At 43.7% G+C, this 24,649-nt stretch overlaps 2 protein-coding genes across 2 annotated transcripts; one reads left to right on the forward strand and one right to left on the reverse strand.

The window, feature by feature from the left end:
* The first annotated feature begins 815 nt into the window (after positions 1-815).
* pak6 (p21 (RAC1) activated kinase 6) lies at positions 816-19,410 on the forward strand. The gene is made up of 9 exons (XM_080870604.1): positions 816-1,330; positions 11,305-11,552; positions 13,176-13,841; positions 14,430-14,963; positions 15,730-15,863; positions 16,898-17,024; positions 17,115-17,240; positions 17,368-17,502; positions 17,880-19,410. Exons 2-9 carry the CDS (start codon positions 11,349-11,351, stop codon positions 18,045-18,047), a joined length of 2,094 nt encoding a protein of 697 aa, XP_080726730.1. The 5' UTR covers positions 816-1,330; positions 11,305-11,348; the 3' UTR covers positions 18,048-19,410.
* Positions 19,411-19,777: 367 nt separating this feature from the next.
* ankrd63 (ankyrin repeat domain 63) lies at positions 19,778-21,704 on the reverse strand. Its single transcript, XM_080871807.1, has 2 exons — positions 21,663-21,704; positions 19,778-21,527 (listed from the first exon to the last, which is right to left on the reverse strand). The coding sequence occupies exons 1-2, from the start codon at positions 21,674-21,676 to the stop codon at positions 19,889-19,891; spliced, it is 1,653 nt and encodes a 550-aa protein (XP_080727933.1). The 5' UTR covers positions 21,677-21,704; the 3' UTR covers positions 19,778-19,888.
* Positions 21,705-24,649: the final 2,945 nt, after the last annotated feature.

The following is a 24,649-nucleotide window of genomic DNA, read 5'->3' on the forward strand; positions in this document are numbered from 1 at the left end:
GTCGTTTTTCACCTCACTTTATTTGATGTGTGTGCTGGGGGAGGGGGTGCCATTATTTAAGCCTGTCGTAGTGCCTTTCATATCAAAATGCCATGTATTACACATATGCCCTAAATGTGGCTCACTCTTGCAGGCAGTTTCTGCATGACTTGACCCTAATACATTTTCCTTCTTCGTGCCTGGTCTTAGCTTCTGTATAAATTATTCAGGAAATGATTGTGGTAAAAGGAGAGGGGAAATGTTTCGCTCAAATAATGATGCCGGATCAGAGGCAGGAGTGTGGCTGTAACTTCAGTTTCAGTGTCCCCTCACTTGCAATGATTTTGGGGTTTTTTCTGGGTCACGATAGACTCAAAAGACAGTGTGAGGATGAGGATCTAGCCCCTCTACAAGGATAGTCCCACACCCCTTTTTACAAGCATCGGTACAGCAACCCCTCCTCTGCCATCTGCCATCTCCCTGACCATGTCATTTCATGGATAATACATTTGAGTGAACAGCAGTGCACCGGGTGAAGTCAGCACCCTCGCGTTCTCGTGTCACCCACATTACGTGCAAAGGAGACAGAGAGGCAGAGAGATGGTGGGTGGGGAGGGGAGAGGAGAGGGTGGGGGATGAAAGGTATCCCAGGTGATGAGGTGTTGAAGAGCTCTCCTCTCCTTACAGTCACTGGAAACCGGCACACGGGCGCAGGCACATGCTGCTATCAGTTCTTTTGCAGCCCAGTGAGGGAGTGGGAGGAGGCAGAGAAGGAGGGAAGTGATAAAGAGAGAGGCAGAGAGAGGAGGAGGAAGAGAGTAAGAGAGAAAGGGAGGTGGGAGGGAGTGTGTGTGTCTGTAGGAGAAAGACAGCGAGCCTGAGAAGGAGAAGGAGAGAAAAGGGGGGTGGATGGAAGGAGCTACATGGTGCTGTGATATTCCTCTCCTCCTGGATGCTGCTTTTCTTTTTCATGGCTTTGTCTATCTATTGTACGGACACCCCCTCGTCCCCGGGAGCAGGCACCGGTACACGAATCAGCACTCAGCCACAGAACTGGGGATGAATCGGCCCCAACAAAGAGCCTTTGAGATGGCAGTGTGTGTTTCTGCCCGGAGGGAGGAACGCATCAGGCTTTCCCAGGCAAGCGGCAGCCTGCAGTGTGCTCTCGCTTGAGAGCCATCCCTCCTCGCCGTTGTGTGCATGAGCTTGAGAGCGTGTAGGTCTGTGTGCGAGCGTAAATGTGTGTGTGAACGTGAGTGAGCGGCGCATAATAGTGGATGTGAGTGTATGTGCACACTCGCTTCCAAACCTTCCTGGAGGAGAGAGGCTCTCCTCTTCACTGGACAGCAAGGTAAGGGGGGATGACTGATATTTTTTGGTGTCTTTCTCTAACAATGATTTTATCCCTCCAGAGTCCCATCTTCTCTCTTCACAGCGAGGAGAGTGGGGTAAAGTGGGGTGGGGGACAAAAAAAAAGAGGCTTAACGTCATTAATAAAGAGCAGGCTAGTGTATGCCATCGGTAGGTATCAGTCGTGGTGGAGGAAGAGAAAGAGGATGTGGAGCAAAGGCCAGTGCAGCCAGGTGCAGATGTGGTGGTGGTGGTGGGGAGGGGGGATACTGAGAGGTCTGCAGGATGTATTCAGTGATGGACTGCATCTCAAAAGAGGAGCCTTCACCTTCTGCTCACCCTCCTCCTTAAAATCCCAACATCGTCTCCTCCTCCTGTCTCTTCTGTCCTCAACCCCGATTTCACAAAAAAGGATTCAGCACTCTCAAGATGGATCACACTTGATAAATCTAGGATGATTATTATGAGTACTCTGGACACAGATGCTTCCTGTTTTTACCAATGTGAATTCAGGTGATATTTTTTAGTTGTATCAGTGGAAGCTTCTACTACTGCACATATATACATACTTCAGTAGATGGATGCTGTGGAAAGAATAGACACGATAAAGGAGACTCACACGTGATGTCTTTTCCTAGCATAAAGAAAACCTATTGTACGAGGGGTTGCATGAACGTGGGATGCGATGTTTGAGCACATTAAGAAATAAGAAATCTGGTCAGTACACTGGAAAAAATAGATTTGTAAAGTCTCTCTATTAGACTGCTATTAGATGCTAAGTCCTCTGTGGAAATCAATCTAAGGTGAAGGTGTTTTAAAGAAGTGTATAGATTGTTTGTTTTAGCCCACTTAGCATTGCCAGTGCACTCATTGTCAATGATGCTGTCGCAGCACTTCTCACGCTTGCTACTAAAAAAAGAAATAATAATAACAATGCTACTGTTAATGCTTCCATGTGTGAGTTGAGACGACATCTGTGCACATACAGGGCGATTTGCTCATAAGTTTAGTACTGATTGAAATGTATGGGCTTTTTAACATTTTTATTTTTAGTCTGTTGATATGTAACTGAGGCTCTGCAAGTAAAAAAAAAAGCTCTTGTTTGTGTCTCAGGTCATTCATTGATATTCACAGAGGAAGAGGAAGAGCAGCCAAAGGGTAGGGGATGTGACAGAGAAGGTCTCTTTGGTTCACACACACACACAAATGCACATAAACACACACGCACAGCTGGACTTCTGCTTCACTCGGGGTGATGTGCGCTCTTCTATAAAGTCTATATTTTGGTGTTTGTTGTGTGTTGCTCATCGTGCGGGTTTACAGGCTCACAGTAAAACAAACAGACTTGAACACGCGCTTCAGGACGCCGACAGGACAGCAAGTGATATGGACCTCTCACACACTTGATCACGGCACGCAGGTGCTGTTGCGATGCCCCAGCGACCCATGCTGGGCTCACGATTGTTTTCAGGAGTGACTGTGACATGTTCATGCTGGTGAAGGCGGGGGAGCTGTGCATTTACCAGCTTAGTGTAGCTACTGGCCACGAGATGTCAAGCACCGCGGATTAAAAAATCCTCAGAGTCCAAATTAGGACAGCATGACATGAGTCCCCCCCCTCTCTCTAGGCTGAAACAGCACCCATGCTGGGTGACAGAGAAGGACAGCAGAGTTGGTGCAGATTGATACCATAAAGGAATCTGAGGTTAAAAATGGCCTGTGCTTTGTCCCTTGGAGAGACACGCTGAGGCCTTGGCTGGGAAAAAATATAAATCAAAGCCTTCATAAGCACATGCGCATACAGTAAAGCATGCGCCGAGTCCCAGTGCATCAATAAATTAGACCCAGGAGAGAAAAGTTGGGCTCATACCATTGGTCCAGCCTGATCATACGTTTCTATCAGCACAGCGTCAAATTGTTCAAAGCACTTGTGAGAGCCAAGAGGATCTTTCATTAAACAGAGTGTTGGTCACTGCTGCATTTTCTTTCTCTCCTGCCTCTAGTCCTTAGTATACATATTCATGCATATTTCCTGACGTGACAGTCTGTGGTGTTCTACTGATGTGTCAGCATCCAGATAACGTCCCATAAAATCCTGCAGGACATCAGAAGCGTTGTTTTTACAGTGTCATTAGATTAAGGTGTTTGGAGCAGATAGAGACCACAGCTTTTACTGCGCAGTAATGTCCACACTGTTCGCTGCAGGGCAGAGCAAACTAGTTTTCTTGTCCATTTTCTTATCCGTGAGAATCAGTGCCATTATGTCAGGTGACAGAATGATGTACGTGCTGTGTTGATGCAACTGTCCTGTCCTCAGATCCCCTCTGAGGCTTGTTTACTGCAGAAAAGATGATGGAGAAAACAGTTTGCATCTTCAGAACTGAAAGAGAGCTCCTCTCAGCATCATTACTTTTCAAAAAGTTTGACAAAAACGTCTATGTCTATGCTAATTTTCGCCAACAGCTTCAAATCTACAGCCATCCCCTTCAGTATATTTTTCCTCTCTCTGTCCTCCATCCTAGATTTATCCATCTTCTCTTTTTTTTTCTGTCACCGCAGCTGAGTGTCTGGACTCTCCTTTCCTCCCCCACTCTTACTGCTCCCGTCTTGACCTCTCATTTTTGGTTTCCTCCTGTCAATCTTAACACAGGACAAGTGTTCCCTCCTGCGCAGATTTCTGCTCTTAAAGGAACTGACAGCCCACATTGTTGGGCACTGACACTGTTTTTTTCTGCGTACTTCCAATCCTCGGGCCTTTTCCTTACTCACGCCGAGCATGAGGAAATGACAGATGAGCATTTTTGATCGTTCACTTTCTCAGAATCTTCAGTGACTTCTACCATTTTAGACTTGCACGACTTCATCCAGAGATTTGAGTGAAAGCCGGCATATGACGCATCGCTGCGAGTTATGTGACATTTGAAAGACCCCAAGATATGTCACTATGAATGAACTCCCTGTGTAAATGTGGGTCATCCATGCTTAATATCTCATTTTATAAACTGAAAAGTGAAAGCACAATATGGATACAGTTGACTATCTAACCAGGAACCTATACGTCCATGGTTACATAAGGGTCTACTCTGACACTTTGCAACCTTTGCAGCCACATTTTCTTTACGCTTTCATATATTTGTATCTGTTTTATAATCATCAAGGGTATGAACACTTAATATTTATCAGCTGCAAGACTGTATTCATTATGTGTTTTACCTTGTGGGTCCTCCTGTCAGTTTGCGTGTCAACATGGCAAAAGTTGGTCCTGAAGACACCTTTAACGGGAGCAATGCCAACACCACGAGTACTTTATCAAGTTTGTCTGTGCATACATTTTGGCCACACTCTGTGCAAGCTTAATCTTTTTGTCCACTGCTGCTATTAAACTTTAGACAAAAACTAGTCCTTCACGTGCCCTTGGGTATGCTCTACATTATGTCCTTAGCCCTGAGTGGAGCTTTTATCAGAGTTACAGCTACATCAAGGACTGAGAAAGTTGCTGTTTGAAAACTGGCACTATATATCCGCACAATATATCTTTAGTCATCCAAAGAAAATGTTGGTTCAGGGAAATCATACTTACTCTTCAAGCAATCCCAAAGAAAAGGAAAGGAGAAATTCTGCATATTACCTCAGAAATAAACAAACGGAGCCACTATGTGCATTCTGCCTGCAGCCTTATTAGCCTAAAGACAACAGCTAGTAGCGAAATTAAACACGGTACTGCTTTCACCTTTACAGTGTGCTACACTCCTTTACATCAATCTTCAGAAATTAATCTTTGCAGAAAAATAACATAACATCTTTTACTCCATTCATTTAGCTAATTGACATGATTTAATAAAACCTTCTTGGCAGCTGTAATATCCCTCTCCTCGACCCCCTTTCCCACTTTGTAAAAAATAATTTTATGACAGCTGACATATCTTATGCACATTATGTCTTACTCACAATATTTATTAGAAACATGTCTTTGGCAAAATTGAATGTGATTGCTTTGGTGATTTCGGTGCGTCTTTGGGAGCTGGATGTATGTGCTGACACGCCGAATAGGCTACTTTTTATCGACGTTTAAGTTGAATCTGGATGATACAGGTTAGCAGGCATTACACTGTTTTCCTTGGGCTTTCATGCATTAATGGTGCTGCAGTTTTTTCAGGCAGTTGAATAAATCAGCTGTGTTGGTTTGCGGTGCAGACACAGTCCATAGGTTTCTGTTCATATGATTTCTTTTCAGTTAACATCACTTGTGCTAAATTCAAGGTTTTTCCAAATAATAATGGATGTTCCACTTCAAGGGATAGCTCTCACCTTCTCCTGTCCCAGACATTTCAATTTAGTTCTTTATATGTCTTTTAAAATAGGATTACTCATCCAGACCAGCCCAGGAAAAATGTATGGTGCAGAGAACAGTCACTTGTGATTGGCACAAGGCTTGTGGTCAGGATCTGATTTAGCGCTTGCTGATTTTCTTAGCATTCTTAGCATGATAAGTGAAGCACTCATATTAGACATCAGTCTATCGAGCTCATTTAACTGTGGGAAGCCAAAGTCCTGACAGAGTTTAAGATTAAGTTAAGTGTGCAACACTACTAGGGTGCTAGCCAGAATGCATTTAAAGCTGACAGTCTCTTGTTGCATGCTACATGTGAGCTACATTTGAGAAAGAGAAACTTCAGACAATGTCCCAGGCACACCGACTTATTAGACTTATTAGACGCAGTGTCAATTTGATCTTGTCTTCAAGTAAATGTTCAGTGAGTGTAAGCAATAAACAATTCAGGTGTTTATAGTCTTACCACAGGTGTATAAAATCAAGCACCTAGCTATGGAGTCTTCCTTTACAAACAGTGTGTGTGTGTGTGTGTGTGTGTGTGTGTGTGTGTGTGTGTGTGTGTGTGTGTGGGGGGGGGGGGGGGGGGGGGGGGGGTTATCTAACAAGATACACGACCAAGTTAGTTCATGTGATTTCTTCCCTCTTAGTTATTCCACCATCAACTGTAAGTGCTTACGTTACACAGGGGACGCATTTAAAATTCACAGCAACTCAAGCAGCAGCCTGAGGTTACAGAGGGTCGCCGAATACTGATCCAGGATCTTTGTCCACACGTCAGACCTAGCACCCTTCTTTCGGCTGGGAGAGTCCAAAGGTGCTAAAAGCACAAGTGGTCTGTTCCTCAAGGAACCAAAAATAAGGGAGTGACTATGAAAAGATGTGATGCTTTTCTTTATGGAGGAAATAGCAATGAGGACATTGGCAAATGTGAGCCTATAAACCCAACAATCGACTGATACTTTTGAACCCGCATTCTACTTTATACGGAGATGTTATTATTGTTATTATCATTATTACTGTTTTAGTTCATGTATGTAGGTATTCCACAGAATTGATGGCTTGCTGGTTGCACAAAAGAAAAAGTCAAGACGTCACCAAAGTTTAACCATCTTTGAATAATCATTGCACAGTAGCTATTTTGGTCTGTTCAACTGCTAGTGTTAGACTGACACCCCAACAATGTCATCTCCAGTGCAGTGCAGCTAGCATGCCTGAAGAAACAAAACTGTGCAATCAACCAAAGCCACATTTGTGCAAAGAATGACTTTATGGACCTAATAGATTCATGCCGACATTCTCCAGCATTTCTTATATTCTGAGTGCTTTGTCATGCATGATGTATCAGAGTGCTAGCGTCTTGTTATTCCGTGTCGTTGAATGCAGCTTATTACATCACATGTAAAGTCTTATTGAAAGTCCTTCCATCTTTGCAGAGGTGACTTCAAAGAGAAAGACATCAACGTAAATCATAAACACTGCTATTGTACTGTCCAGTCACGTCCGGCGCCTTGTACCTTTTATGCCCTCAGACGGTGTGTGTGTAAGTGCATGTGTATGTGTTTTACAAAGCACAGGGAAAAGATGACCATCCAAGACCCCCACCGCCCCCTCGAGAGGCAGTCTCATTACACTCAAAGGGCAAAACGGTCATCATAATGAAGCTGATAGAAGAGCAATCTCTAAGCGCTCTACACTGCACTGTAGATTCCAAAAGCACCATTTAAGACCTTGATGCTATCTATACTATTATGAAATAGATGTAACCCCCCTCCTGTAATTCAGTATAGCTGGATTATGCTTATACATGCATTGACAAGTACAAAAACTGGATTACCTCATCTCCATCGTCTCACACCCTCACTTCACCATTTGACATGAATCCCGTACAAAATAAACATCCATCTAGTGCGGGAGAGGCGGGGGGGGAATGATGCGTCCTAAAATTAGATCAGTGAGGGACTGAACACCACTAATCCTGCAAGCACAGTCACCTGCACACTCATTACATTTTTTTGCATGCACGCCAACAAAAAGATAGAAGCAGAAATCAGGGCAAATAGGGAAAAAAAATCATTTAACAGAGCTGGGAGCACTAACATCGAGCAAATCCAATATCTCTCTTATCTCTCGATCCCCTCCCACTCAACCGGAACTCCTGCTTGGGGTGATCTGAACATGAGAGGAAGGAAAGCATGCTCTCTCTTCTTTTGTCATGTTGTCTGTGGGGCACATATGGATTGCTCGGTTGAATTTCTGGATGGTATGAGAGGCCAAGCCACTCTGCCAGGTGAAGAAGTTCCATCCAGTCAGGGGTAAGGCTATGATTGGATATTAATTTGAGCGTGGATTGGGAAAGGGATTGAGTGGTTACTTTCTGCAGAAAAATAAGTGTATTTTGCATGCGTTAGAGAATGTGCAGGCTGTGGAGTCTTTCTTTCAAGGTTTATGTTTAGTTAGACTTCAGAAATACTTATTGCAAACAGATTTCTGCTGAGTTCCAGTGTATGAGATCTTATTTCTCAGTGATGGGATTTGTGAGGCTTTTTTTTTTAGGTCACGCGTTTGGACTTGTTTAATTTGTTGCTCCTGCATTAAGTTGTGAAGACGAAAAACACCTCATGTTGCACAATTTTAAGAGTGACCTCATCCTGGCTCTCCTTTCATGTCTGTGACAGCAGCTGGCGGAGTTTTGCATCAGCACATTGATAGATTCAAGAAAAGCCACTCAGGCATAGGGTCAAGTCCCTGCAGTTTTGAGGGATGTGACTGGAAAGAGATGGTGGACTGTGCAAGTCAAGCTCTGTGGAAACATATTTTAGGGCTTAGAAATCAATAGCATATTGCTGTCAGGACTGTCATAAGCCCGGCAGAGTCTGAGAGGTCAATCTAAGGCCAGTCGCATATGATTAAAGCTTGTAAATCAATAATTGTATCAACTTTTTAAATTCATTCTGCCCAGGAATGAATCAAGTATGCATGTGTGTTTCTTCTTGTGTCTAATACCACAGTGGTTAGTTTGTATTTCCAGAGTCTGCAGAGGGGAACAGTGGTCAAGTATGAATAATGAATACTGTGATATATTCTGTTCTCTGCTGTTTTGAACTGATGCAACTTGATGAAGTATCATAAAAACCAGCTGCTCTTTTTGCAATGGTACTGTAGCAGTTTGCATTTTACTCAAGCGAATATTGATTGGTATGCTTATAAGAGAATACGTGAGCGTAAATGTGTAAATATTTGTTCGGGCAATGCCAGCATCGGCATCTTTAACAGCTATCTAAGCAGACAGCCTCTCATGCAGTGCAAAAAGAAAAAAAACGACAGCGATCACAATCTTCTATTTTTGCAGCTTGTGTTTTTTTTGCAGGCATTTTTTATTCAAAAGGGGCCACAACTGGCACTTAAAAGCCTTTCTGTGTCTCCAGGAAAGAAACTGGGTCCCTGTCTCACTAATATATCCACGTTTGACTGTAATCTTGGCCCCGACTCCTCTCACCCCACCTTCTGAGAGCCCTCACATCATAATGTCCCTGTCAGATAGAATTAAAGTCCTTCCCAGCATCACATTATGTACATAGGGAGAGCACAGAGTGATGCGTTTATGCAACACTTAGCATATTAGCCTTGTGATTGAATTATCCTTGGCGAGTGTCACGTCTATTCTAGCAGTCCTTCTGCGCCCCCTCCTTCCCACCTATTTCATCCTACCGCTCCCTTCCTGTAATGAAGTGGAGGTTTAGCTGATGTGACCAGCGGGCCTGACTTACTTTTACCTTGCAGTGATGCAGCAGGACGTGTGGCGTGGGTTAGTTACCAATACATCTCTTAACAGGCGTCATTGATGCCGATTAGAGCCATGCTGATCCGAGGGCGGAGGTGGAAAGAGGAAAGGCTGCCAGTGTGATCGCCTGCTGGTTTGCAGAGGGCTGAAAAACTAATTTTCTCAGCTCCCACTATTTCACAGTGCATGATGGGAGATAGTATCTGATCCTCTCAGGGTACCGTGTAGGCCTCTGCATTGGCTATTAATTTCAGGGTGACTTTTTGCAAAAACAAACAAAAGTTCTGTGAGCATTTAGTTGGCCACAGAAGTGCTTTGAGCTTGACAGGTCAAGTTAGCCTGCTATGGCAGTAGAGTGTTTGCTGTATTAGCTATCTTAGTTTAGCATGTCAACATTTGGTCATTTGCACACGCGGCTTGAAAGATAAATACAATATGGACATACCCATATATACCCATTTTTTGTTCTTACATTTTGAAGCCTTGATTTTCATGTTTTGTATTTTTTGGAGACAGAACTAAGCACAAACCATAACCTAATGTTAGCAAGTTTGGCTAGCAAGTTGCGTCCGCAGACCACATACATGTAAAGAATAGAATTTCCCGCACCAAAGTTGGAGCACAGACTTCTTGGACGTGGTATTATTGCTTCAGACTATGCATTAATTAATGCTACAAAAGGCACAGACACTACAAACTAGGATAAGAGGTCCAGATTAGTTAAGGCCTAGGAGATCCCTCACTGTCTTAACTAAGACCCATTCAAAGCAGCACCACTGCCCCTCCCTGAGCCTGGGTCTGCTGGAGGTTTCTTCCTGTTAAAATGGAGTATTTCCTTCCCTCCGTCACCAAAGCACTTGCTCATAGGGGGTCGTCTCCTTGTTCGGGTTTTCTCCCAATTATTGTAGGGTCTGTACAAAGCAATATAAAGCTTTTAGCATGTCCAGCACAAAGCTAGAGTTAACAAATACTTAAATCAGGACGGATGTAGTGGACTAAGCAGCAGACCGGCACTGGCATCCCCCTCGCATGGCTAGCTGAGACGGCTTCCGTGCTGTGAGCTATTTTTAAAAAAAAAAGTATTAATTCCAATCAAGTGACTTAAATGTGAGTGATTATCTCCCCTTACAGCTGTGCAGCCGAGGAAATGAGATGTAATGCATTTAATTATTTCCCCCCCCCCACTTGAATGGAAAATAAAGCTGCATATACAGTAAACCCGAGTTAGTGGCTCAAGAAATACAGGACCATCCATCTGAAGATTAAGTAGTTGCCCTCCCTGCAATCAAGGGCACACAAGCTACTAATTAGGATGGGATATGAAAACGGTTATAAAAAGGCTTTGAAGGATAGCCTGCCAGAGTATATTTATGTCTGTATATATGTGTGTGCATGAATGTGTGTTGTACTTATTCTGCTAATGCACTGAAAGCCTGTGGGCGCTGGCCAGCCCAGCCTCGTGCTCATCAGTAAAAGGGCACAGAGAATGAATAAGCCTTAATTGACCAGATATCCTTCATTACACATGTGCTTACAAATCCATTCGCTGTCCTTGGAGCTCTTCTCTGTGGCGCAAGCTTGTGACAGCCAGCAAGGCAGTGTGGGACATCCACGTCCCAGGCACAGCTATTGGATAAGCCATTTAAATATATATATTCTCTCATGTGGAAGAATCATTTGTTGGCACATTTTATTTAAATGAACCTGGAGTAGTGGGCAAATGAGAGCAGCAACAACTCTTTAATCATTGTGGCACATGAGTTTTGTTTGTATTCAAATGTCTGGTTTACAGTTACTTAAATTTGTGCTGAATGTGATGTTTGGCGCAACTTCTTTAAAGACGATTACCTTTTTTCTACAGGGACATTTTGAAGCAGACAGGCTGCTACCCCTCTGAACCTAAAGATGTTTCGCAAAAAGAAAAAGAAGAGGCCTGAGATATCAGCCCCCAAGAATTTTGAGCACCGAGTTCACACCTCTTTTGATGCTAAGCGCGGCTGCTTTGTGGGCCTGCCGACACAGTGGCAAAGCCTGATAGAGAACCTGCGAAGGCCCAAACCCATGGTGGACCCTTCCAGGATCACAGAGGTGGAGTTGAGACCAAAGAAGGTAAGCTATTTAGCCCTTTATTGATTCTCTGTCCTTACCCTGAGGTGACTACTAATGAATGGCGCACGGCGTTGATTCCCATTAAGTTGTAATGAGCTTCATTCACAGAGAAATATGTGCTGGTTGCGTCAGTGCAAAAGTATTTGTGAGCGCTGTCACAGAAAATGCCACAATCCTCGGATGGCAACGTGGAGAGCTCTCTCCCCTCCCCATCTTTTTGCTTTCTTATCTATCATGTGGCTGAGCTAATGACCCTGCTGTGTACACTGACTGTACAATGTTGAATACTCATAGGGGCCACAAGATTTATTACTCCACGCAGGCAATTAATAATAGTCCATGGTGCCTTCCCAGAGATGTCAAGCAGAAGGGCTAAAAAGTGCAGGTACAGCAAAGGAATTGCCAGTGAGTGATAAAGCCTGCAAATCTCAGGATTTCTGTGCTTCATTGAACACACCGTTGACGCTTTTTATGGCTCCTCCAGAAAATAAAAAACCCACGAACATTTTGTTAAGTCTATGACGTGATTGTTATTAGTGCTGTGAAATATGAGAACAGTCATTCCAGCATTTAGGTCACTCGGGTCAGTCAGCATGGGTTTAGTGTCATCAGAAACACAGAAAATCCTAAAAGCTAAAAATAGAAAATTAAAGATTCAGCATGTTTCAGATTATTTCTACATGATGAATAGAATAGAATTCAACTTTATTGTCATTGCACATGCACAGGTACAGGGCAACGAAATGCAGTTTGCATCCATCCAGAAGTGCTTTAGTGATATAGATATATTACAATATATATTAGCAATAATATAGATATGTGAGTATATTACAGAAATGGGTCTATTATGGTATGTTATAATGTACACGGTATGAAGTATGTTGTGAATATTCTATAACTATAAGTATGTACAGGCTGTAGTGAGTACAAGCTATGTACAGGATATGAACAGGATATAAATATGAAAAACTATACAGAATATGAGAAGACAGTTTCATTTTTAAAAAGCATGTGAAATTGCACAGAGGCTATTATCACCTGCCATTCCCTCCTCACAGCGAGGTGCTACAGTAGGTGAGATGTCATCTGACCTCTACCCCCCCTGTGCTGATGTAATGGCATTGAGCCAGAGAAATGGGAGAGGCAGTAGAGTATAACTGAACATGACTCTACCCTGAGTACGACTACTAAACCACCATGCAGTCAGTGTTACATCCATTCTGTTCTGGCAAAACATCTAAAGATTGTCTGATGATTTTATGTCAGGGCAAGCTTAGGCCATTTGCCTTTGGTTGCCTGCCAGTTGTGCATACCACGAGAAAGTTCATGAGCGGTTATCTCGACAATCTGAAAGCATGTGAGCAGTTGTAAAGGCTCTTTCTTTGTGTTTCGCTTGTGAAGTATATTTGTTGGTGTATTGTCAGAATCGGCCACTGGGGAAAATAAATTCAAGTCACCGTCTTTGTAGAATGACAAAGATGTCCTTTACAGATTCCCAAGTCTAAATTTAACTCGCCTTTGAGCGATGATTATGTCACCCTCATTCCTCTCTGTCCAAAATCCTTCTGTAATGCAATCATGGCTTGCAGGATGTGATACAGATAAATGCTTCTCTCCTTTCAGACCATTGTGCGTGGGAGCATGATCGGACACGGAGACTACATCGCAGCCATGATCAATGACATGAGCCGTCTGTCTGTGACCAGTTCCAACTCTTTGCGGAAGAGCAGCCCTTCAGCCAGGAAGAGAGCCCAGTCTCTGGGAAGGTTGGGGGAAGTGAACGAGGGAGACACTTACCAGTATGAGGGTCTGACCCAGGAGGATGATGACGATGAGGAGGATGCGGGCCAGGAACAGTGGAGGAATAGGGCCAGGAACATCCACAGTGAGACCAATACCCCCTACTTGGGCATGAAGAAGAGTATCACTCTGCAACCTAATGGGATTTTGCCCAAGGCCACGTCCACCTATGAAGTCGGGGTCAGCTCTCTCGAGGGCCCATCACATCCTGCTCAGTCCCAGAACATCCAGATGCCAAGTCACGGGGCTTATATGAGTAGTGATATGGGTAGTCCTCAGGAGAGAGTGATATGGAAGAGAGATTTCCAGCTGTCAAGGGGAATGCCACCAAATCAAAGGCCTGTAGCTTGTTTCTACAGCCCTGCTATGACGGTACAGCCACCCCAGGGAGATCAAGGCACAGTCACCACAGAACTCCGACCCAATATACCAATATACATGCACCAACAGAACAGCCCTGGCAGGCCGTTCTCCTCCTATGACCTGAAAGTAAGCCTTTGCAGCGATTAAGTGTACCGATAATACATTATTTATAGAATACACAATATATGCATATTTCTAATCCTATGTACATCATTTTTTAACTACTCAGCATGTTTCTTGCATGAGCTCTGAATACATTAAATAAAGTTATATTTTGCTGTCAAAAAACCATCACGGATCATGTTAATGCTTAGGTTGTGGAACTTTAGTGAAGCAGCTTATTGATTGGCTTTTTCACTAAAGAGGATCAAAGTTCTGAGTTTGAATCTTTGGTTTAGTTCTAGACTTAAAAATAATGAAAGTGGGTTCATGGTGCCAGTAGTCTACTGGCACCATCTTCTTTCAACATTTACAACTCTACTGCCAGTAGAGTTGTAAATGTTGAAAGAAGATGTGTTTGGCAAGATCTTTGCAGGACACTTGGGTCCATAAAACAACACATCAGTCATATCAGGTGAAGTGGAAAAGGAGGGAAAGTGAAGAACTTGATTTACATTTAGTTTTAAAGTGGGTCAAGAACCTCAGGCAGGTGGCCAACTGCCTTTCAGTTCTCTCTTAATTTTCCTCACCCCATTTTTCTGTGTTATTGTGCAGGGAGAATCAGCAGTGAGGTACCACTCTGGTTTCCTGCCCACCGGCACCAGCAGTCCTCTTGTGGGAGGCGTCAGACCCCAGCGGACTGTTCGCTCCTCAGCCAGCTACACCTTGGGTCTGTCTCCTAATATGGGACTGAGACCCAGTGGACCAGACCCCTTTCTCAGACACTCCGGATGCCCCAACCCTCCCTATCCCAGACAAGACAGCCCTTCCCAACCTCGACCTTCACCTACAGGCTCATTAGCCACCAGTCCTCCAGGCACCTGCTCCCCTGCCTTCAGACCCCCGCAACACCCCTCACCCAGACCGCCACCCGACCCACCTAAGGTGACACATGAACAGTTCAAGGCGGCCCTGCAGATGGTGGTGGACAAAGGCGATCCCCGCTCTTATCTGGAGAACTTTGTGAAGATCGGAGAGGGCTCCACAGGAGTGGTGTGTATCGCAACAGAGAAGCACAGCGGCCGGCAAGTGGCGGTGAAGATGATGGACCTGCGGCGGCAGCAGAGGCGAGAGCTACTCTTTAATGAGGTACAAAAAAAATAACCCAACATACAAATGCAAATAACTCTAAAATGTACCGAGAGTCATTTACAGCAACATATCTCTAATCTTTGTTGTTTAGCCTGTGGGAAAGCAGTTTAGTGATATCAGGGCATAAAAGAGAAGGCAGTTGCTTCATTTTAAGTGCTAAAAAAAGCACTTTAAGTGAGTTAATCCCTATGTTAACACAGCTTTAAAGTAGGGAAGTGTTTACAGCCTGGTACAAGAAAAAAACAGAGTCGGTCTCTAGAGTTAATTTTGCCTTTCATAGCAACGTTTGAACATTTTTAATGCAGTTATCTGACAGCTTTGGCTTGCCGTGCTGTCAAATGCAATTAAAAAACAAACAAACAAGTCTAATATTTTATTAGTATTACTTATCACTAACTGGTATCTGATTCTGGGTGACACATCCAATGGCTTATTAAGGTTAAGTGATCACTTGTATTCAAATATGATCATTTCTGACAAAACCAAGAGGCTTCCAAAAGGCAGCTGACACAGAGTATGCCTTTATAGAGTCCAATATTTTTATGCACATCTATCATTTGGAGGTATTTTCCAGTCTGAAAGAGTAGCACTGATGTCATCATCTTTGTAATCTTCATGGAGTTTAAATGAACTATATTTCTGCTTGGCAGTGAATTCCAATGACTGAGCAGCAGTCATCTTTACTGCTGGAGAACCAATAAGTGGCGACATTGTTTGTTATATTTCTAAAGATTATACCACCAAATAATGTTTTGTGTTGCAGGTGGTCATCATGAGGGACTATCAGCACAGAAATGTGGTGGAGATGTTTAAGTCTGCTCTGGTGGAGGAAGAGCTGTGGGTCATCATGGAGTACTTGCAGGGTGGAGCACTGACTAACATTGTTTCTGAAACCAGGTGAGAACGCCATTAAATATCCACAGAAGAAAAACAAAACAAAACAACAACAACAAAAAACTGTATTTCATTGATTCCATATGGAACTTATATTTTTTAATAACTAAATCAGCCACAAGAGGGTAGTGTGGTATCAACTGGTGGGTAATCGATGTTCCTCCCAGGAGTGCAAAACTGTCATCAAGTCTTCTCGTGCACGCCACGTCTGCTGCTTTCCTCCAGAGAAAAATAATAATACAGTAAAATAATTGAATTTGTGTGTGTTTAAATGCCACACGGAAGGCTGATTTTGGGTAGACATTTGATCCCCTGATGCTACGACATACATCAAAAAGGGAGAAAACATATTGACCAGCAGCAGGGAGCTGAAATTTATCAGGGTGTGTTTGTTTGAGCTGTCAATATGGTTTATATTACTAACAGATGGCTGGCTCAGTCTCCATAGGGTGACCTCAGGGTTAGATTGTTTGACTCAAAGGGATGGAAATTTTCCTCTCATACCAAATGATATATAAAGTGAGCCAGCTGTCACTGCCACTGCTGGTCTAAGCCTAAAATAATCAGGATATTGACACAACAATCAAGATCAAGAGTCCTTTGTGTATGCTGTTTCTCCAGGCTGAACTATGATGTCAGATTATTTTAAAAATCCACTCAGTTTTAATCATTTTATCTTATATAGTTTTAGACAGTTTTTAACCTATAGTTGTTGTGTGTGGGAGGAACCTTGCTCTGTAAAGTAATTGTTACCTGGTGTTTTCTGTGAAATGTCTTTTTGCTGCTCGACTCTAACTGTTTATGCTGCACTTGAAAAAATATTAAAGGCACATTAGCATCGCGGCAGAACGGGCGTGCTTCATTCGTCACTGTGCTACGTGGGAGTTGTTGTTTTGAACCTTGCCTACTTTATCGTTGCCTTTAATGTGCGGTGATTCATGAAATTCAACTTTAAGTCCTGTTGATTCGTCATAACTAGTAGTGTAAAAGTGTGAAATTCATGTAAAATCTGTGTGTTTCTGTGTGTTGTGCTGCAGGCTGAGTGAAGAGCAGATTGCTACAGTGTGTGAAGCTGTGCTGCAAGCCCTGGCTTATCTCCATTCACAGGGAGTCATTCACAGAGACATCAAAAGTGACTCTATACTACTTACGTTAGACGGAAGGGTATGAAATGTTTCTTTCTTTCTGTCTCCTTCTTTCTTTTTCTTTTTGCTTTCTTGATTAAAATTAAGGAAAGCGTTTTTTTCCTCACAGGTCAAGCTTTCAGACTTTGGCTTCTGTGCACAGATCAGTAAGGACATCCCTAAGAGGAAGTCTCTAGTGGGGACACCTTATTGGATGGCGCCTGAGGTCATATCCAAGTCGCCATATGGCACTGAAGTGAGGAGGCACACATTCAGTTTGCATGAATACCACTAGTGTAGCACTGATTGCCAACAGAGGCAATCTGTGCAATAGTATGAGACCTGTTAGACACTTTTTTTCCTGTGTCGTGGTTTATTTCCAGGTCGATATATGGTCGATGGGCATCATGGTGGTTGAGATGGTGGATGGAGAGCCGCCATACTTCAGTGAAACCCCTGTAGCAGCGATGAAGAGGCTGAGGGATGAGCCAGCTCCTACTGTTCGAAACGCCAGTCAGGTACGAGAACAGACGAACGCAAGCTAGCAGCATTGATGGTCCAGACTGAAGTGTCTCGGCAAATGCTGGATGCAACACAATTACACGACCATATCACTGCAATGATTTATTGGAGTACAACTATATTATGTACTTATACGTACCTATTATGTTCCTATACAGCAGCTGGATAGCGTAGTGGTAGGCCTACACACCTTTGGAGTTGCAAGCTCGACCCAGTAACTGTCCTGTCTAGACCCCCCATGCTAAAAACCAAGCCCTGGAATGGCGCAGCTACACCTGTGCGCAGCTCAGACGCAAGCATTTCACTACATGTTGTACTCTGTATGATTGTTTATGTGACAAATAAAGGTTGTTTGTATTTCTTCCTGGTGCAGGTCTCTCCAGTTCTTAAAGACTTCCTGGACCGTATGCTGACTCGAGACCCCCTAGAGAGAGCCAGCGCCATCGACTTGTTGGAGCACCCCTTCCTGCTGCAGAGCGGCTCACCTCAGTGCCTGGTCCCACTGGTGGAGCAATACCGCAAGCGCATGTCCCGCTGCTGACCCCACAGGGCTCCTGGTCCCCCAACACCCACCTTCAGTATGACCCTTCCAGGCCTCAGAAGAGGACAAGCAACTGGGGTCCAACTTCAGCTCCCAAGCCAATGGGCTATCAGCTCCAGAGGCGCAGACCCCGTCGGGGTAACGGCGGCAAGTTTGGTAGACAGACACAGCATGGTCTCGGGCATGAGAGAAGCATCTTAGGAGCGAGTTAAAGGCAGCATGCGATCCCTCACCTCTCAGCTCGCTGCGATCCGATTATCGATTGGTTTCCTGTAACATTCAGTGGGATTCAACACAGCACAATGTGGTGCATATCAAAGTGATAGCAAAAATCAATATTCCACATGACTATATGTACATGTGCTACTATAAAAATCCTATATAGTGTTCATAGTGGGCATTATTGCTAGCTGTGTAAAGTTTTTAAGCTGGTGTTTAGGCTCAAACCAGAGTAGCTCATTGTGACATTATTAGGCAGGGATAAAGTTACCTCTGCACACTCACACTCTGTAGTGGAAACTGGACAACAATCTGTCAATCCACACTCTTTGCATGGCCAAATGGAGGCACACCTGGCCTGATGTGAATGCTTGAATATGTACGAAACAGGGATGTGAAAGACAATTCTCCTTTTATTAGCATAACAAATGGGTAGATGAAAGCCCCAGCTGCTACTATTGGGCTACTGGAAAACCACCAATTCCATGTTTCTCTTTTTTATGTTTATTCTTTATTTCAAAAAGGTATTGTTGGTCGTTTGTATGATGTGAAGTTGCAAATAAGGTTTCATTATTAGGTATGGACTTGAACCATGAGCAGATAAATTAATAATGTAAATACTGAATATTAGGATCTTACACCTGCTGATTCACTGCAGTAAATTATGTGAAACAAATTCAAAATGTTACTTTTCTTTACTGAAATGTGTAGTTGTTTTTTTTTGTCGTGTGTGTGTGAGAGAGAGAGGAAGCGCATGAATGTGTGAGGTTTCAGCGTTCGCTTCAACTCTTTGTATTGTGACAGACTATTTAAAAATCATAAGATTTATGTGTGTGTGTGTGTGTGTGTGTGTGTGTGTGTGTGTGTGTGTGTGTGTGTGTGTGTGTGTGTGTGTGTGTGTGTGTTACTCCTGAAGATGTGTGTGACTGTATTTGCATTTGTTTGCCTAGATAAAGCACACAGGCCTGGCATGTGATGCTGCAGGACGTCGACCTGCTGAGAAACACTTTGCACATAGTCTTTGTATTCTGACACAGATACATGTTGACATGTTTCATGTATTTCTATTTCTGTGTGAAGCATTCATGAAAAAGAGAATTACACATTTTAATTTTGTACAAATCAATAAATGATGCATACTGAAGCGGTATCCATTTAAGTAACTCTGAGTCCTTTTCGCACATGCATAGTACAGGATGAATGAGCCGGTCTTTTAAAGTGTTTATTACATGTTGAGCATGAATCATACAGTGCACGGTGACTGAATATTTAGGCGAAATACATTTCTTCTTCTTTTTTTATTATAAACACAGAAGCAATATCAAATACATTCGATTTCAGGTCATATAAATCTTATACATGTGAAAGAAAATATTCATTTTCAGCAGCTCACAGACTGAAATCGTGTTCATTTGTAAAGGATTTTAAACATGGGTTAGCAAAATTGCACTTTATGCAACTTTTATTGACAGGTATTGAAAAACAAATAAGCTGCAACAAAAGCGAGGAATCATTACTTTTCTCAGTATGTAGGCGCTACTGCCGAGCAAGTACCAGAAGTTTAAATGCTGTTAAAAAACATCCACTACCAGCCAATTCTGCAGTTAGACATTGTCCTCTTTCTAGTCGAGGGTGGACTGAGACGAGCAGCTTTCGAACTCACACTTCACTCCACTGATGCTGTCGACGCTCGGCTGACTGTTGACCTGTTGGTGCGTGTGCGAGAAAGGAAAGGTTTCGGAGCGGGACATCCGACCCCTGCCATTCGAGGAGCCCGATGAGCAGTCTATGACCATCCTCATAAATTCGGGTGCAGTGAATCGCCGTAGCAGTCTGGTCCCCAGGCCCGTGAATCCCGGGGTACGGTTGGGGAGCTTCCCTGACTCAATTTCTCCCCTGGCAGGAAGTAACTTGTTGTGTCTGGCAGTCGCACCAAAGCTGCCCCTTTTCTGCTGCTCTCGTCTGCTCAGTGAAGCCATATCATTAGCCTCTTCATTCTTAGATTTGACATTCTCCTCTGGCACTCGTGCAGGCTGATTCTTGCTGTTTAAAAGAGGTTTTGGCACAGAGACAATTTTGTCAGCATCGTTTGTCAAGCCCTGGGTGTTCCCATGACAGTCCATCTTATCTATCAGGCATCTCTCATCCTGCAGTGAGGCTCTCTTTAATTTGCTGGCTGACAGGCTCATGTCACGCACATCACCCTGATAGGACTGCTTTCTGCTGCTCAGAAGGTCCAGGTTAAATGACTTTGCTTTGCCCCAGAGAGGAAAACTCGCTGGTGCTTGCTCTGGGAGTCCAGTGTCTCGGCTGACATCTTTCTGGCTTGGCTCAGGAAAAGAGTTCAGTGTTTTAGTCCCCCTTAGCTCTCTAAAGTGGCAGTTTTGCAGCTGCTTGGTTGTGAAGAGAATGCTGTGATCCCCCTCAGTTTGGCTTTTCTCAAGCTGAGGAGGCAGAGCCCAGCTGTGGCGATGGTTTTCCTCTTGAGATTGGCTCCTGGGACATCGGAAACGGTTCCACACTCCATTGCTGTCGCCAATTTTCAGCTGTCTCTGAAATACCCCAGGCAATTGGTCTTCATTATTTAACTGTTTGGAGAACCTCTCCAGAACCTGCCTGGGGAGCCTGCGGGGCAGACGGCACTCACCCTCCTGAGTGGTACTCGCATCAACAAGTGGATCATCTGTAGCAACACTTCTCCTGCAAGGAAAGTTCAGAATCTGGACGCACTGACTGTGCCCAAAGAAGCTGGCAACCTCAATGGCTGAGTGGCCAGCATTATTGGTCCTGTCCAGCCTCAGTCCCAGTCTTTTGAAAGCCCTGACCAGAAACTCCAAAACCTGGCTTTGCCCAGAAAATGCAGCATACATGAGGGCACTGTTTCCCCAGGAATCAGTGATATCAGGGTCAGCATTGAACTGAACTAGAAGTTTGACCACGTCCAGGTGTCCCATTTCACATGCATGGCTCAGGGCTGTGCGACCGTCCTCATCCTGGCAGTTGACATCCGCCCCTTTTTCCAGCAGCAGCCGGGTGAACTTGGCCCTGGTCCCAGGGTCTTGCAGGCAGACGGCATGCATGAGCGGGGTGCGGCTGTTCTCCGTCTTCGAGTTGATAATGCGTCCATCCAGTGCGTCCAGGATGAAGCGTGCAAGGTGGACTTTACCGCCATGCATGGCATCGAGGAAGGTCTTGGTGCCAGAGCCCTGGCGTAAATCTTTTGGCCGCATCATCCTCCAACAGGTACTTGCAGTGCTGAGCCTTCAAGTGAGCCGAGAAAGAGAGATGGCAAAAAGGGAGAGGAACTGTGCGGCAAGTTCTCCGATACTCACTGTGTTAGAGTGAGCGCTTCACCTCAGAGTAAGACTCACAGAGGAGCTGCTAGTGTTTTTATACCTCCCTTTCCACATGCCCTCCCCACGTTGCCTAGGAAACAAACGTCTGAGGACCATTATGCAGTCGCAGCATCCATTCAGCCCGAGCACTCTCTGCCTGGAGAGAAATATATGCTATTTGAACAGAATAATTACTCAAGGAGAAAAACATGGCCAGCATTTACCATGTGAGGTCTGTGGGGTTAATTTAAATGCAGTATTTTCACTTTTGTTTGTTGCAAATGGACTCAATCGAGAAAATTTTGCTGTTGACAGAGCAATCAAAATAAAAAAGGACTCATGTGATGAATAGTGCATTATGCTCATGTGTAAATGGCCATTTACATGCAAGACTATACTGTATCAGTACACTTAGCAAATGTTTGACGGAAGATGAGACAGTCTTTGAGAGATCTATTCACTCTGTTGGTGTGGGGGTATGTTAGCAGTTATCCTTTTTTTCCCCTTGAAATAATGCGTCTATCCATCCATCCCTCTCTGTGTGTTTGTTCACAGTTTGCTCCAGCCTGCCATAATGAAGTGCAACAAGTTCAAGTTATTCTCCTCAACTGTGAGAAGACTTTTTCAAGGTTTCATGATAATGGCCTTGCCTGAAGGTATTTTCTTGTCAAGGGAAATAGTAAATCCGATCGAATCTACAATAAAAACACAGTGAAAGCAACATTAAATTTAAAAAAAACAAAAAACAGAAATCGCTCAATGTCAGATTCAGTCCTTTCAGTGACTCGAGTCCCTTTAATCATACAGATTAAGACCACTGTTTGTTTAAGGATTTCAGTGTGATTATCAATCTCCTTTTGCAGTAACACTGAAAATAACAATCAAAAGCCCACATGATTATGAACGGCTCCCCTAAATATAGCTATGTCAAACTTGTAGTATTAGACATTCAGTTAGTACACTTCATAGTTAATGATTTTTAAAAGAGCAGTTGTGCACTTACAGGGAGTGACCAAGACTGATGTGCTAACTACTGCAATTTATGAACATCAGTTATAAAGCCTCTTGCCACACGTAATACTCTGTACTGAAAATAACAAGTTGGCATGCATACCTACCAAATATTAGCGATGATGGTGTATCCTTCTCTCAATGGCTGAAGATTATTATTAGCCAGTACCTCCTTTTTCTATATGTAGCAACTTATGGCAAATGGTTGTTTTTGGTGATTTAAATTCTAGAACTGTGTTTGTTATTTAGCACTAGTTAGCAGGTATTTGTTTCTCTGCATTGCACCTGTGCAGTATAGAAACAGCTTACTAGTCATTATTTCGATATTTTATATTGAGATTTTGCAGACACAGATTTTGCACAATAAATGACTGTATGTCAGTCTGCATTAAACAATGTACTCAAAAAAGCAAGTTTAAGTCAGGAAATATGATTTGGGATACAGTTTATTCTGTGCACCGAGAAACTGGCAGGTTATTCTGTTGTTGTATTTTTCATAGCTTGTAAGAATAATCAAATTATTACATATTACCACTAAAATCTCAACTGTGCACATATGCCTTAAAACTGTGTTTGAGTCATTTTACTCAGATCTACAAATGTGAAGCTCATGTTGGTACCGTTAATTAAATTATTTAATCCTTTGTTGTCAAGGCTTGTGACTGAGACCCTTTACACAGCTGTTTGCGCTCCACAAGACTAGAGTTTAATTTAAATTTCTAATATAAATCTCAGCAGGACCAAAAGTGTGCCAAATGGTGGAGTGAGAGGAAACATTACTCCGCTTCCACCTAGCTCACTGTTCACCACCCAGCTTCATCAGACCCTCAGCGGGTCCTTTGTGTAGCACTACGAACCATTCGATCATTCAAGTGGGGCTGAAATTCATCAGCAGATGCTTCCTGTGGGTTGTCTTTACATGGATGGAAGCTATTCTGTCAACATGATCTTTTTTCATAACAAAATCATATCATTGTCAGTAGGGCTGCACGATTAATCGTTAGAAAATCGCGATCTCGATTCATACTTATGTGCGATCTCATTTCCAAATGACAACGATTAAAAAAATAAAATAAAAAACGACGACGATTGTAGCGCATTTTGATCCGGGACGTACTCTGCATGAAGACAAGCGCTCACTCTTCCTGCTCAACAAATGACAAGGGCGGAGCCTTATACCACGTGATACAGAAGCTGTGCCGTGTGATGCTAAAATTAGCAGGGAAAAAACAACGGAGAGCACGTCAGGGATGACGAGAAAGTGACAGGAGAAAATCCGTCCCGGTCAACCACCCAAACATCAATAACGGGAACCTTATACAGTGCATCCCTATATGTAATAATGTGAATTATTGTTTGCAAGATGGTTTGTTCCAAAATAGATTGTGTTGCTGCGCGGACGTTTTAGAGTGACACACAAGTAAGGATTGTTAGGCTGTGTGCTGCTGTTGTACATGGCAGAGGACCAATCTGAGTCCCATGACTTGTTAATAAAACTTACTACCCCGTTGGGTAGGAAATAGATATTCTGGAGTCTGTCGTGAATGAGACCAGAATATAACATGGTGGCAGCGGAGCGGACAGCGGAGCAAGCTGCACGGCCGGAGTGAACCCCCAAGAGACGCCTGTTGGAGCGGTGAGCAACTAGCGGCTAATCGAGCTAGCACCGCCGCAAGGCATGGAGGGCCTTAAATTGCCGCCGACGCTGGTATTGGACTCCAGTAACCTATCACGGACATGGAAGACCTGGAGGGACGAGTTTATGCTCTATGTGGAGCTGACCATGGACTCAGACGGCGAACAGAAAAAAGTAAGCTTGTTCTCGTTGTATCTCGTTGGTGAGAGCGGCAGGGAGCTGCTAGACACGCTAATGGGCGACACAGCGAGAGATCGGTGGACAGTTAAGGACATTATTGAGAAGTTTGACAATCATTGCAATCCTGTAGTTAATGAAACTGTGGAGCGTTATCGGTTCTTCACGAGAAACCAAGGCGCCAGTGAGACAATTCGACAGCTATGTGACGGAGTTAAAGCTGC

The sequence above is a fragment of the Rhamphochromis sp. 'chilingali' genome (assembly GCF_963969265.1).
Source record: "Rhamphochromis sp. 'chilingali' genome assembly, chromosome: 21".
Taxonomy (NCBI): domain Eukaryota; kingdom Metazoa; phylum Chordata; class Actinopteri; order Cichliformes; family Cichlidae; genus Rhamphochromis; species Rhamphochromis sp. 'chilingali'.

Coding starts and splice junctions, on each gene's coding strand:
- pak6 (XM_080870604.1), top strand. CDS start 11,349: ATGTTTCGCAAAAAGAAAAAGAAGAGGCCTGAGATATCAGCCCCCAAG. Junction 13,842..14,429: donor TCTCCTCCTATGACCTGAAA/GTAAGCCTTTGC, acceptor GTTATTGTGCAG/GGAGAATCAGCAGTGAGGTA. Junction 17,503..17,879: donor CTGTTCGAAACGCCAGTCAG/GTACGAGAACAG, acceptor TTCCTGGTGCAG/GTCTCTCCAGTTCTTAAAGA.